This window comes from Papio anubis, chromosome 8 (assembly GCF_008728515.1).
Source record: "Papio anubis isolate 15944 chromosome 8, Panubis1.0, whole genome shotgun sequence".
Taxonomy (NCBI): Eukaryota; Metazoa; Chordata; class Mammalia; order Primates; family Cercopithecidae; genus Papio; species Papio anubis.
The window spans coordinates 1,347,559-1,364,766 of record NC_044983.1 but is presented as its reverse complement, the minus strand read 5'-3'; the positions used below and the strand labels follow the sequence as shown (position 1 = coordinate 1,364,766).

The window sequence follows — 17,208 nt, the reverse complement described above, 5'->3', positions numbered from 1 at the left end:
ATCAAGCTTTGTCAGAGGTTTAGTCAGAGGTTCCTCTCCGACCATCATTTCTGCTCTTCCAAACCTCACACACAGCAGGGCAGGTGCCCTGGATTTGATGCAAACTCCTCTTTCCCTCTGAGATGTGCTCTGCCTCCAAGAGTTAGGGGTGAGTGGCCAGCCCCGCCTGTGAGGCTTTGAGCTCCAGGGCAGCCGTGAGGAAGAGCAGCTGACTGTGTGTCTGGAGAATCGGGCAGACACCAGTCAGCGTCTTTTCCAGGTTGCCTCTGCCTTCTCACAACCTGGTGAACTCACAGAATAGAGACTGATCTCATTGGCCGGGCGCGGTGGCTCACGCCTGTAATCCCAGCACTTTGGGAGGCCGAGACAGGTGGATCAGCTGAGGTCAGGAGTTCAAGACCAGCCTAGCTAACATAGTGAAACCCTATCTCTACTAAAAATGCAAAAATTAGCCAGGCGTGGTAGGCTATGCCTGTAATCCAAACTACTTGACTGAAGGCAGGAAAGTACTTGAACTCAGGAGGCGGAGGCTGCAGTGAGGCGGGATCGAGAGCCACAACACTCCCAGCCTGAACAGCAGAGTAAGACTCCATCTCAAAAATTAAAAAACAACAAAACTGATCTCATTTCTAAAGGTGGGGCTCATAAGGCACCAGGGACAGAAGGATCCTGACTGTTAGACCAGGCCTCCACCTCACCTAACTGCAGTATCTGGGAGCTGTAAACATTTCCCACAGAGTTCCCCAAACACACACATGCACACAAAAGAAAATGGAAAACTTAGCAGGAGAGACAAACTGCAAAGGATAAAAATGAAAGTGAAAACACAAATGGTCCAATTGGAAGAAAAGCAAGGTCAGGCCAGACCGGGTCAGAGGACCTCTCCGAGGTGGCTCAGCCATGCCCGCAAGCTCTCCTCCTTATCCTAGGCCTGGCCTATGAGTGCCAAGACTGGGGCCCATTCTCTCCTACCAGCATCTGGCCTGCAAATTTGGAGCTCTGATGAGACCTGTCTGTGTGTCTTGCTGTAAGGGCCAGACTCACGCGGCCATGTCCAGACATCTGAGGAACAGGGGACTTGCCACTGGCTTCTGCTCTAAGCTGGGCAGTGCGGGAGGATGGGGGCCATAGGAGGTGTGAGCTGAGGACCCTCACTCACTGGGGATCATGTTAGACACAGCCCGGTAATTATAATGAGAATCCTGAATTCAAACCCTGGTAGTAAAAGGTCATGCAATGCACTGTGAACAAGGGAGCTGCCTTGTGGGACAGGACCCCCTGGGACTGGACCCCCCTGGAGCTGTCTTTCTGCGAGCCAGCGGGCCACAGAGGGCGTGAGCTCCACAGAAGATGTGTTCAGTAGCATGGACACTGGTCATCTGTAGGAATGACATTTGCAGAACACAGATTCTCCTGCTATCTGCACTCAGACAAAACTGTGCCCAGAGTTTCCCGGAAGCCAGTCCCGTTGGATGCCGGTTGAACACAGGCTGGCCAGCTTTGTCTATGAGCTCAGAACGGCGTGACACCTGCCCTGTGTCCCGGAACAGAACCAGGGCAGGCTCCTGAGGGCACAGAATCATTCTGGGGTTTTCTCCTCTTTGAGAAGCAGAGCAGAGAGGAGTGGAGTGCAGTGCAGGCTCCAGAGTCTCACCTGCTGGCTTCACTCATGGTCTTGGCCGTGAGCCCTTAGGCAAGTCCCTGACCCCCCTGAGCCTCAGTTTTCCCATCCATAGGCTGGGCACAGTAACAACCAGCACACAGGGTTATTATGAGGATTAAATCGTGCCTTGGTGCCTGGCGGGGACGTGGCCACCTGTCCACAGCCTGCTCACTCCTGTCTCAGCCTGTCACCTCCTGCCCTGGCAAGGCTGCTGTCTGCAGCTCCCCTCCTGAGGCCTCCCAGGCACCCACAGGAACCTGTCTTTCATCCACTCGGTTCCTTCTTTTCCTCCCCTTTACTCCTGCAGTGGCTTCAATTCTTTGGCTGTTTTCCTTATCCTGACACTGGAGCTGCTCCAGCTACATTTTCTCCATAGCTTTTCAATTCGCTTCCTTTGGATAACTGTGAGGTCACCAGCTCACAGCATGCACAGAAAACACACAGGATGTTGTATGTTTTGTTTTTTTTTCTTACTGCCTTGAAAGGTGACTTTATTATCCACCTTCATTCCTGTCTTTGCATCCATCCTCACCCAGCACACACCCAGCGACCCATCCGTCCACTCGCTCACCCAACATTTACTGAGCACTCCCTATGTGCCAGGCACAGTGCTGGGTGCAGGGTGGCAAGAGGCTGGGGGTGCAGTCCCCTTCACGGGACACAGTGTGTGGGGCTGGGGTCCAGAGAGGCCCCCGGGAGGGGGTAAAGGCACAGGCTGAGCTTTGCAGGGGAAGCTGGGGGGATGAGGAGAAGCCTGTACTCAGCAGAGGCTGCTGTGCCAGGGGGAGAGCTGGGAGTGGAAGAGGGGTGACCACTGAGGGGTGTGGGATCCTGGCTGTGGGTGGGCCAGGAAGCGGCGGCATTGTGCCCAGCGTACTGACTTAACTGTATGAGTTTCCAAAATTATGTCCCACTCATTTCAGATAAAGTCGGTACTGCACGTGCTTAGAAGTGGGCGCTGCCTCGGTCATGGCTGGGTGGACATCCTGGAGGGCACCTGTGGGAGGCAGCTGAGGAGAAAAGAGAGAGGGTGGGAGTATCTGGCTGTGGGAAGTCACCTGGCTAATTTGGGGACCTCTCCAGTCTCTACTGCAGACATGACCCTGGAGACGGAGACAGGCGAGGGCACCCTGGCTTTCCTGCTTACAGGTGCCCGGGCCCAGCGAGGCCCAGGGCTGCAGGCAGGTTATGGACCCTGGTGAGCCCCTTGTCCTCATCTAAGAGGCGATGGATGGGGGCAACCAGCACAGTGCCTGGCATATAGAATCAGGACAGAGGCAAGAGGGGATGGATGGGGGCAACCAGCACAGTGCCTGGCATATAGAATCAGGACAGAGGCAAGAGGGGATGGATGGGGGCACCCAGCATAGTGCCTGGCATATAGAATCAGGACAGAGGCGACAAGAGCAGTCGCATAAACATCCAAAAAGGGAGAGAAAATGAAAGTCATGCGGACGCGGCTTTGGAGCACATTTCGGTACTTACATCTGACCTTGGGTATGGCTGATGCTCTGGGAATTCAGAATCCTAAACAAAACAATGAAGCCACATGTGGAGACCCGGTTCGGAGGCCCTGGACCAGCGGGCGGCTCCCCTGCTCTCTCCACCCGCATGCCTAGCTACCAGCGCCGCACGCCCGGCTCTCACGCACGCTCCACTCACCCTCCTCCCTGCGCCGCCCCAGCGGCAATCAAGAATCTGATTGTTAAAGCTCCGAGGAACGCAGGCTGAATGCAGGGGTAAAAGGAAGCAGGAGGTGGGCCGTGTTGGCGGAGGACTTGACATCCAGCCCTGCTCAACCACATCTCCCAGATCCCGGAGGGATGGGCTGCCTGACCCAGATCACAGGACAATCTCCCGGCCTCCCTGGGTGCGCAGCACTGCACCTAAAACGGACTTGCAGAGGGAGGTGCCCTGTGGGCGGGAGCTGGCCAGAGCTCTCCATTCGCGGGGAAAGGAACCGTCTGCCACGCCTGTATCATGGGTAGACATCTGGGGGCCCGGATGGACGGTGGGTCAACCATCTGTGGTCTGAAACCACGGATGCAGCATCTGTGACCCCAGCTGAGGGGACTGCCTGTACCTGAAATTGCTGTGAGTACGCCCAGGTTCTGTACGGACGAGGGCCTACCTTTCCTTTTACCTCTTCATTCCCAACACCTTTTGGTTCCCCCACTCAACTCTTTGGCCACAATACTGAGAAGCTTTTTGAAAAATCAGACTTCAACAGAAACCCTCCCTTTTAAGCATCAAAATAGCGTTATCTCCATCCTCTCTAGGCAGCCTTTGGCCCTTGGAAAACGCGCGGCCCGGAGTGTATTTTCAGGGTGACAGGGGACAGGGAGCTGGAACCCCTGGCTTTCCTTCAGCCCTGGACCGGGGTCCACGTCACCTCAGGGGTCTCCCGCCTACTCGCCGCGCTGGCAGGTCTGCAATGCAAACGCACAGCCCTGTTCTCAGGTTCCGCAGCCCTGCTGGGGTTAGGGTCAGTGCTAAGGATCCAGGGCCACTGGCTGGGTTCTGGCTTATTCTATGCTATTGGCAGGACTGAGCAGAGCCAGGCCCTGACGGGCGGCCACGAGCAGCTACCTGAATCCCGATGGAGGAGCAGCGGCTCTTGAGGAGTTCCTCCGCCTTGGACACCAGGATGGCCTTGTCGCTGGTCCTCGCGGAGCTGCTCTGGCTCTCGGGCATGTGGCGCTGGGCCGCGGCTGTCTCCAGGGCGAGGTTCATGGCCTTGTTGCTGTCCAGGCTGTCCGTGGAGTTGTAGAGGCCGCGGCTGTCCTGGGGCCACGGGGACATCCTCTGTGCGCGGCTGTCCTGGTAGGCATCCTGGGTGGATTCGGTGCTGCTCTGCGCCGTCACCGAGATCAGAGGCTTGGAGGTGGTCCGAGGGGGCACCGGCGGGGGGGTTTTCTTGTAATTTGTATAGGAGACGGCTGTAAGAAAAGAGGTCCCAAGTCAACAAGCGTGTTCTCCCCCACCAGCCTCTGGTCTACAGTTTCACCACGCCCACGCCCTGTGATTGACAGAGCAAGTCTGTTCCTGGACGTCTAGCCTAAGACAATAGCATGAAATGTGGGGAAAGTGAGACAGCAAACATGAATATACTTGTAAAAGTGCAGGATTATAAAAATACCAACAAATCCAGCAGTAGAGACACAGCTAAGCAAGGTGTGTCCCCGCAGGACAGCACGCAGGTGTGGTGTCATTTAAAAATACCAGCAAACCCAGCAATAGAGACACAGCTAAGCAAGGTGTGTCCCCGCAGGACAGCACACAGGTGTGGCATCATTTCTACGCAGGTCATGTCATCATGGAAAAGGCTCCTTCTGTCACGTTAGGTTCAGAAGAGAGATGGAGTCTTGCTCTGTTGCCCAGGCTGGAGTGTAGTGGCGCGATCTCGGCTCACTGCAGCCTCCGTCTCCTGTGTTCAAGCGATTCTCCTGCCTCAGCCTCCCAAGTAGCTGGGATTACAGGCACCCCCCACCACACCTGGATAATTTTTGTATTTTTAATACAGATGGGGTTTCACCATGTTGGCCAGCCTGGTCTCAAACTCCTGACCTCAGGACCTCAGATGATCCACCTGCCTCGGTCTCCCAAAGTGCTGGGATTACAGGTGTGAGCCACCACACCCAGCCCAAAGTGGATACATTTTTAAAAACCTTGCATTGGAAAGAGAATCTGAAGGCTAGAAAACTGAGGAAGGATGATCAGATGTTATCAAACCAGTCAGGTGCTGAGCTTCTCTTTTACCAGAGAAACATTCAAAATCCTGTCTTCTTTTTGTTTCCTTTTGTTCCTGACGTTTCCCCCTAATGTCAATCCATCCCTTAAGGAAAATGATTGAAAACTGACAATATTCAAGGCACTATTTAGGAGATTCAGAAAGTTCCCAAGACTTCTCCATCCCAAAGGCCAATAGTGCCGGGGAGAGACCTGGGTTAGGAAATCATTTTGTCTCTCTGGGTGGGACGCGTTGGGTTACCATGCATTCATCTCACCTCGGCAGGGATGAGGTCCGTTTAAACACTTGTTTCTCATGACGCCTTTCCTGACAGTGTTTCATAGTGTTGATTTATCAAGGGTGTTAAGTGTGACATGGACACATGATCAGAGAGACGGCGGGTGGAGGTGTGAAGAGGGCTCATTGATAAAGGGGTTTCCACGTGACAGCCCTGGAGAGCAGGTGGCTGTTTTCATGTTAACCCATTTGTCATGGGAAATTTACAGAAAACAGAGTCTTTATCATTAATGACACGTCTTCAGATTGTATGGCTCTAGCCGAAGGCAGGCCGGTGTCTGCTGCGTGCCAGAGCGAGACTGCGGACGGGGGCTCTCAGTGACCTCTCCAGTGGCAAAGCTGGCTCTGCGTTGGTTCTCTTAAGCAGAAATACTGATTCCGAAGAAGTTTTGAGTCCCAGCAACAGGGGTAGTAACAATCAAAATCAACAGAGACACAGGAATACAGATTAAAATGTGACATCTGCCTTAGCATAAATATATTTTTCTTTGGCAAGTTTGAGGTGAGTAAAAGGTGACACTAAACACCTCAGATTGGTTGAGGTGAGTAAAAGGTGACACTAAACACCCCGGATTGGTTGAGGTGAGTAAAAGGTGACACTAAACACCCCAGATTGGTTGGATTTTCCCAGCGAGGTTCACCTCAGCAGGGAACGATGGCATGTATCAAACGTCATAACCATGTCACCACACGTCACAGGGAAATGCAACAGGGAGGAAAGTAATCAGTTAGTGACCTTCCCAGAAAATGTAAGCAAATGCATGCAAATTCATCCCCACCTTGGCTCATTATGTGTTTCATAGTTACTCTCAAAGGTCTCCTGTCGCCAGTGTTCAAAATCACAGACCTTACTAAGTGTATTTAAGTAAAATTTAAAGAGTCTGAAAAATTTCACAAAACAACTAAACCTTCCTTCCTGTGTGGAATATCTTGTAAATTAAAAAAGCTCATGGGGCAGGTTATGACTTATCTCCATATCACAGGAAAATCGCATACTACATCTTCTCACTTTATAAGGTGTTTGCTACAGGCTGATGAAATGATTTTTTAAACTGATTTCTTTGTAAAAATGTAGTTGCATGCCACACTTTTAAAACAAACTGATTAAGAAGGAGCAGTTCACCTCCAGCATACAAAAGGAAGAATTTACTACACTCCACCCGGGACGGCGCACACAGCGATTTTTCCTGGATGACTAAAGGGATTATGCTGTTTCTAAATGTGTGTGCACATGCCTGCCAGGCTGTTCTCAGAACCACTAAAACGAAAACGCGGTTTGAAGCAATCAGCTGTGCTGTGGTGGTGCGGAGATCACCACTGACTGACTTTCGTTAAGTTATAGTTAGAACTTTGTGGAAGGGCATTGTTTTTCACGGAATCAGCAAAGTTCCAGTGTCAAAGTCATTATTTAGCCTACTGTATTCTCGGAATCCACATTTTAGGATGTGAATCCAAGTATTTTAAAAAAATTATTGCTTAAAACAACTGCTCACTGGTACTGAGTCTGTAACATATCATCAGTTTCACGGTGAAACCCCACACGGACGTTTGACGACAGCATTCAGTTCAACCTGAGTGTCCACATGGTTGCTGTAACCATATAGGCTTTCCGGAGACCACTGATAAGGAGGCTGAAGACCCTGGGCTTTCTTCCACGTTGGGCACGGATGTAAAGTGCCTGGCAAGCTTCGCTGGTGGATATAAGATTGTAAGATTCGCTGATTTCAGGAGGCGTTTATCTAGAGGCTAAGAGCCTGGCCCCAGTGAGGCCCACAATCACACTGGAAAGGCAGCCCTGAGAGCCGAGGGTGCAGCATCAGAGACTGGGGTTGAAGGAAGCTTCCTGGAGGTGAACCTGGCTGTGCCTTGAGGTGGATGGAGCTGCTCCTGGGAAGCGGGAGTGGGACAGGCCAGTGGACGTGGCCTGTGTCTCGATGCACCAGTGCCACCACGGGAAGGGCCAGTGGACATGGCCTGTGTTGTAGATGCACCGATGCCACCTCAGGGGGCCAGGGGACACGGCCTGTCCTGTAGACACACCAGTGCTGCCACGGGAAGGGCTAGTGGGCATGGCCTGTCCTGCAGACGCACCAATGGTGCCACGGGAAGGGCCAGTGGACACAGCCTGTCCTGCAGAAATGCTGATGCTGCCGCATCCGCACCCACAGCCTCAGCTCGAGAAAGGCAGCCCTGGTGGAGGAGGGTTTGATATCAATGGGTCAGTTGTTATCAACAAAACCACTATTCTCTGGCATAAAGATACTGCAAACTTGACTTGGATTTCCCCAGTGGTCTGCCGGTTCCTCTGGGGCTGAACCGCGGGTCACGTTAGTGCTCTGCGGATACAGCCTGATCTCTTCTTTACAAGTGTCGTGGAATTTTCCTCAAACTATTTACCTTCTGGCAGAACAGCAAGTGACCGTTCTGCCGTTCTCTCTTCCTCTAAATAAAACATGTGCTGTGACGCTTGAACTCTTGTTTTGCTCTGTTTTCCTTTGGTGATTTAATATCTTGAGATGATTTTTATTACTCCCTGAAGTTGAGTTTCACTTACAGGATCCACAGACTCACAGGCAAGTCACAGCTGTCAGACCAAACCTCCCCTGTTAGTCGAAGTTAACCATTTCGCTCAGGGCCCAAGGGAAAGGGGGCTTCTCGGTCCTTTCCTGCAAAATCTTTGGACAGGGACATCTCACACACTTCCTTCTGGTCCTATTAAACTCAATCTTTCTTGCTTCAGACATGAAATGATGTCATCGTGTGATCTTGGAGAAACTGTCTTCCCTTGGTCTGAGGGTGCTCTGTGGTGTCCGGCGTCTCACGAAGCGGAGATAAGCATCCAGAGAAGCTGGTGGAGATGGGTGCACAGTAAGGGCACTGTCACCACCGGATCCCTGAACAGCACTGGCCGTCTCCACCATCAAAGAAGAGAAGAAAATGCCAGAAGCACCTGCAAACTTGCTGCCACCACCTCCCTTTCTTCATTTCTTCACAGACGCAGAAAGAAAAGTCATTTTGAGGTGTATGCGCATGTCCAGACATCAACCTACCAATAATGACCCCACACACACACCCACACACACCAATAATAACAATAACTAACACACACACACCACACACACCACACACACACGTCCACACAACTAACAATACCAATAATAACACCACACACAATCAATAATAACACACCAATAACACACACCAATAACACACCACACACACACGTGTCCACACACACCAATAATAATAACCACACACAATCCACAATAATAATAACTCCAATAATAACACTATCGTCCACACACACCACCAATAACAATAACCACACCACACACACACAATACGTCATCAACAACAACCTGCCACACACCCCACACACCTCTACACACATGTCCACACACACCTCTACACTCTCACACGTGTCCACACACACCACACACACACACTCACACCTACACACACACGGTTCACACACACCACACACACATGTCCACACACACACACACACACACACACACACACCACACACACCACACACACATGTCCACACACACATGTCCACACACACCACACACACATGTCCACACACACACCACACACACGTGTCCACACACCACACACACACCCCACACACACCCCACACACACACCACACACATGTCCACACCACACACACATTCACACATTAATATACCACACACGTGTGTCCACACACACCACACACATGTCCACACACACCACACACACCTCATACACACCACACACACACACACCACACACACGTGTCCACACACACCACACACACACACACCACACACACACTCCACACACACATAAGTCCACACACACCACACACACATGTCCACACACACCCCACACACACACACCACACACACATGCCCCACACCACATGTCCACACACACACCCCCACACACACCACACACACACCACACACGTCCACACACACCACACACACATGTCCACACACACACTACCACCACATGTGTCCACACACACCACACACACACCACACCACACCACACACACGTGTCCACACACACACACCACAACCACACACACCACACACACACACATGTCCACACACACACACACGTCCACACACACCACACACACACACCACACACACACCACACACACGTGTCCACACACACCACACACCCCACAATAATACCACACACACACACCACACACACATGTCCACACCACACCACACACCACACCACACACACGGTCCACACACACCACACACATGTCCACACACACACACCACACACACGTGTCCACACACACCACACACACACACACGTCCACACACACCACACACCACACAGCCACACCCCACACACACATGTCCACACCACACACACACACCACACACACACCACACACACACAATGTCCACACACACACACGCATGTCCACACACACACCACAATAATACGTCCACACACACACCACAATAATAATACCACACACATACCCACACACACATGTCCACACACACACACTTCATACACACATAAGTGTTCACACATATGTTCACACACACAATTTCACACACATTCTTACACACATGTCTACACATTACCATACACATGTAAGTCTTACACATACCACATACATACTACATACACCACACATTACCACACATAATGTGTTCACACTACACACACACACATGTTCACACACACTACACATACACTACACACATATGTCTACACATACCACACACATAATACTTACACACATGTTCACATACATGTCTACACACATACCTTTACACATACTATACACATACCTACACATATGTTCATTACCATACACACATATGTCTACACATTATTATTTACACACACGGTTCATTATAATACCACACACACTACACACAAATACTACATTATTACTACACACATGTGTTCACATTAATATTACCATACTACACATTACCATACATACATTGCCCATATTACTCACACATATGTTCACATATGTTCAAGCACACATGTCTTACACACAATTTCATACACACATATGTTCCACCCACACACATACTCACACATGTGTTCACACACACTACATAATACACTTATTACACCACACACGTCTACACACTGATACACATACTACATACATTGTCTACACACAATTACACACATATGTCTACATACTCATATTACTACACATATGTTCATACACATGTCCACACACACACACCACACACACACACCACACACACACCACACACACATGTCCACACACACACACTACACACATCGTCCACACACACCACACACACACACACCCCACACACCCCACACACACCACACACACCACACACATGTCCACACACACCACAAAAATGTCCACACACACCACACACACGTGTCCACACACACCACACACACACCACACACACACCACACACACACACCACACACATGTCCACACACACCACACAATGTCCACACACACCACACACACCACACACACACGTGTCCACACACACACCACACACACATGTCCACACACACACCACACACACACGTGTCCACACACACCAATAATAATAATACACCCACACCACACAACCTAACACACACCACACACACACCACACACACACATGTCCACACACCACACACACACACCACACACACACCCACACACACCACACACACATGTCCACACACACACACACCACACACACACACCACACACACCACACACACATGTCCACACACACCACACACACGTGTCCACACACACCACACACACACGACACACACAATGTCCACACACACACCACACACACACACCACACACACATGTCCACACACACACCACACACACGTCCACACACACATGTCCACACACACACCCCACACACACCCCACACACACCACACACACCACACACACATGTCCACACACACCACACACATCGCCCACACACACACTACACACACGCGGTTCACACACACACCACACACACACACTCACATAATAATAATTCACACACACCACACACACGTGTCCACACACACACCACACCCACACACACACACATGTCCACACACCACACACACACCACACACCACCACACGTGTCCACACACACACCACACACCACATGTCCACACACACCACACACCACACACACCACACACACCCCACACACACCACCACACACACATGTCCACACACCACACACACACACCACACACACACACACCACACAATGTCCACACACACACGATGTCCACATCACCACACACACACATGTCCACCACCACCACTCCATCCACACACACACACACACACATGTCCACATCATCACCACACACACACGCGTCCTTTCACACACCACACACACACGCACATACACACACACACATGTCTGCCACACACCACACACACACACCACACACACATATGTCTACACACACCTACACACACATACACCACACACACATGTCTACAATTTCCACAATTCCCACACACACTTACACACACCACACACACGTCTACACACCACATAATAATACCACACACACATACACTACACACACGTTCACACACACCACATTACCACATGTCCACACACACATTCATACACATTTGTCTACACAATTACACACACACACACAACCACACACACCTCTTAATAATAATACCATAATAATACACTACACACACATGTCTACACACCACACACATACCACATAATGTCCATACACACTCACATTATTATGTTCACATTAACACCACACCACACACATGTCCACACACACACACCACACACAATACCACACACACACACCACACTCACACATGTACACACACACACACACCACACACACATGTGTGTCCACACACACCTCACACACACACGACACACACACACGTCCACACACACACCACACACACACACCACACACACACATGTCCACACACACATGTCCACACACCCCCACACACCCCACACACACCACACACTCACACATGTCCACACACACCACACACATGTCCACACACACCACAAACACACACATGTGTCCACACACACCACACACACACCACACACACACCACACACACACCACACACACGTCCACACACACACCACCACACACACACACCACACCCACACACCACACACACATGTCCACATACACACACACACGTCCACACACACACAGCCACCACGCACACACACACACACACCACACATGTCCACACACACCACACACACACACCACACACATGTCCACACACACATGTCCACACACACACCCCACACACATGTCCACACACACACCACACACACGGTCCACACACACCACACACACACACACACCACACACACCACACACACCACACACACGTGTCCACACACACACCACACACACACACACCACACACACATGTCCACACACACACACCACACACTCACAGATGTCCACACACACCCCACACACAACACACACACCACACACACGTCTCACACACCCTACACACACTATTAATAATTTCACATGTCTACACACAATTTCACACACATTCCTATTACACATCTACATATGTTCATAGATACCACATATTGCCCACACACACATACTCACATACATGTTCACATACACAATTCTACACATAATTACACATTACCATACATACATATGTTCACACATTATTACCTTGTATACACATGTGTTCACATTAATAATTTCTACACATGTGTTCACATTAATACCACACACATATGTCCACACACATATATTCACACACACACACTACATACACACATATACATGTCTACACATTACTCATACATATGTCTACACACAATTACACATACTCATGCCACATGTTCACATTATTACCTACATATGCTCCATACACATAATGTTCATATTACACACATGTGTTCATACATTACCTTACACATATGTTCACACATTACCTCTATACACATTACTCATACACATACTCATACACACATTAATACATAGTTCACACACACATACACACAATCTTAATATTATGTCTACACATTACCATACACATATGTCTCACACACACACTACATTACATATGTTCATATTACTACTCATACATTACATAAGCACCACACACACATGTCTACACACACTCACACATATGTTCACACACACCCACACATTACCACACACTCATTACATGTTCACACACATAATGTTCACACACATGTCTACACATTACCTACACACACATGTCCACACACACACTCATACATATGTTCATTATTAATTATAATACATGTCTACACACATACCACACATATGTCTCACATATTAACGCACACACACTACACACACATACCACACACACATGTCTACACACATACCTCTACACACGTGTCCACACACACTACACAATGTCTACACACACACACATGTCTACACACACTTACACATACTACACAATTTCACACATGTCCACACATTACCACACAGACATGTTCACACACACCACACATACACCATACACATATGTTCACACACACTTACACACACCACTACACATGTCTACACACTCACACAGACATGTCTACACACACACGTCTACACACACACATACCCACACACACACACACATATGTTCACACACATAATGTCTACATTAATAGACATGTCCACACACACCACACACACACACATGTCCACACACACCACCAGACACACATGTCCACACACACACACCATACACACACACCACACACACACACGTCCACACACACCACCACACACACACATCACGTGTCCACACACAATGTCCACACACACCACACACACATGTCCACACACACACACCACACACACATGTCCACACACACACACCCCACACACACCACACACACACACCACACACACACACATGTCCACACACACCACACCACACACACACATGTCCACGACACCACACACACACACACACCACACACATGTCCACACACACCCCACACACACCACCACACACACACCACACACTCCACACATGTCCACACACACCACACACACATGTCCACACACACACCACACACGTGTCCACACACACACACACACCCCACACACACCACACACCACACACACATGTCCACACACACACCACACACACATGTCCACACACACATACACACACACGTGTCCACACACACCCCACACACACACCACACACACACCACACACGTGTCCACACACACCACACACACGTCCACACACACCACACACACACGTGTCCACACACACCCCACACACCACACACACACCACACACTACATGTCCACACACACCACACATGTCCACACACACACTCACACACGTGTCTCACACACACACACCTCTACACACACCACCACACACCACACACTTCACACATAGTTCACACACACCACACACATGTCCACACATTACCCCCACACATCAAAAGTCCACACACACTCCACACTCACATCGCAGGTCCACACACTGTCCACACACACCCCACACTCACACGTGTACACACACACCCCGCACTCACACGTGTCCACACACACCCCACACTCATGTGTACATACACACATACCCCACACACGTGTCCACACACACAAACACACCCCACACTCATGCATGTGTACATACAGGCACACACACTGCCCCACACTCACACATGTGTACACACACATACACCACGTGCACACACTCAGACATGCACACACACACGTGTGCACAGACCGCTCACAAACTCACACTCATACACATGCACTCACCTGCACACACATACCCCTTACATGCATACACCCACGCTGTCACACACACATGCACTCATATGTACATACATGCACACACGTGCACACACACCACCCTCATGCACACATGCATGCACACATGCTCACACAGTCATACACACTCATACACAGCCACAGTTCACTGAGCATCCGCTCTGTGCCAGGCACTCTGCGGAGCACGTTATATTTTGCAGTTCATTAAACTTTGTAACAACCTTGTGGGGTAGGCGGTCTTTGCATTTCCGTTTCTTGGAAGAGAAGGTGGAAGTGTGAATGGGCTTAAACTTCCTCCTGACATCAGCCCACAAAAAAAATGGTAGAACTGGGATTCAGATGCCTCTCCCGCCCAGCTGCTGGTTATCAGTCTAGTTTTCTTTCTGTGACCACTTACGTAGCAGAACCTTATTTCTCATGACCTGATCTAGTATTTTCTCATTTAAGACACAGGTCCAAGAGTGCACATTGGAATCCTTGCCCACTGCAAAATTCAATGAAAGAGGCACTTATTTCAGCAAGAGTTATGGCGGTTCCAGGTTTCCTAAAAACAAAAGATCAAAATGCCTTTGGTGGAGGAAGACATTTTAAAGATTACACCCTGACACCCCATGACCCAAACTGTTTAAAGGGACTATTAACGAATGGGCTTCAGCCAGAGTAAGAGGAGATTATATGAAATGATCTTTCAATTCCTTAAATCATAGCAAATCAGTGAAAATTATTTTGGGAAAGAGGCCTTCGAATATTTGTTTATTGGCCTGATGATGTATTTCCCTGGTTCACAGGAGAGGCATGCAGGACCTATGGATTTCCACAGCATCAGTTTCTCCCTCATGATCTATGGACGGAAGACCCTTTGCAGCAGCCCCGTGACCACGACCGTGTTCTTCCCCCGTGGCCTTGCTCTGGCAGAGCACCCAGGCTCGCCGTACTGTGAGGAGCGGGCTTTGCAGGAGATTCGGTTCTCTGTTTCGGCTGAGTGACAGTGATGACACCGGCTGAATTGTCCCGGGGGCGGATGTTTATGGTTTCTTTGAAATAAACATAGAAACTGACCCTCCTAGTCTTGAAACCTGAGAAAGTTACATCTGTCTTATCTGAGTTCCTTTCTAAGGACAGCAGCCATTGGGCCTCCCAGATAACATCATGGAGCTGCAATTCACCAGATCACTGCATCCAGACAATGAGACCACAGACCCCGCATCCACCCTGACTGCCCAACCCATCACCTGCTTCCTGGTGGCCGCCTCTTCCTCACAGCTCCCTCATTCCTGTTTTCCCACACGTGGTTACACTTCTTCCCTGCTCTATAAACCTCTAGTTTTAATTTGCCAGGGAGATGGATTTGAGATGGATCGCCCATCTCCTTTCCTGTAGCATCTGATTAAAGCCTTTTTCCCTGGCAATACTTGCTGTCTCAGTGATTGGCTTTCTGTGCAGTGAGCAGCAGACCTTAGACTCAGCTTCCGGCCTTTTGGCAACAGTGATGTTACTCCCTGTCTCTTCTCAGCGCTCCTTCTGGCCATGTGAACACAGAAGAGGCCATGGAGAACAGGTGGTCATGCATCACACAGGTCTGCAGCCCCCACCGCCCTGAGGCTGCATCACACAGGTCTGCAGCCCCCACTGCCCTGAGGCGCAGCGCCTCAGCGGGGTGAGGAGAACCCGGGCCCAGCAGGCTGAGAACGAGAGCTCTCCTGGG

The 17,208-nt window shown here is 49.9% G+C and overlaps 1 protein-coding gene across 1 annotated transcript in view; it reads right to left on the bottom strand.

The window, feature by feature from the left end:
* The window catches only part of DLGAP2 (DLG associated protein 2), a 698,808-nt gene that overhangs the window by 27,363 nt on the left and 654,237 nt on the right, over positions 1–17,208 (bottom strand). The window contains exons 8-10 of the mRNA XM_031669909.1: positions 4,253–4,602; positions 3,116–3,190; positions 2,600–2,673 (exon numbers count right to left, since the gene is read on the bottom strand). Of these exons, the coding sequence (XP_031525769.1) occupies positions 2,600–2,673; positions 3,116–3,190; positions 4,253–4,602 (499 nt within the window). The remainder of the gene's footprint in view (positions 1–2,599; positions 2,674–3,115; positions 3,191–4,252; positions 4,603–17,208) is intronic.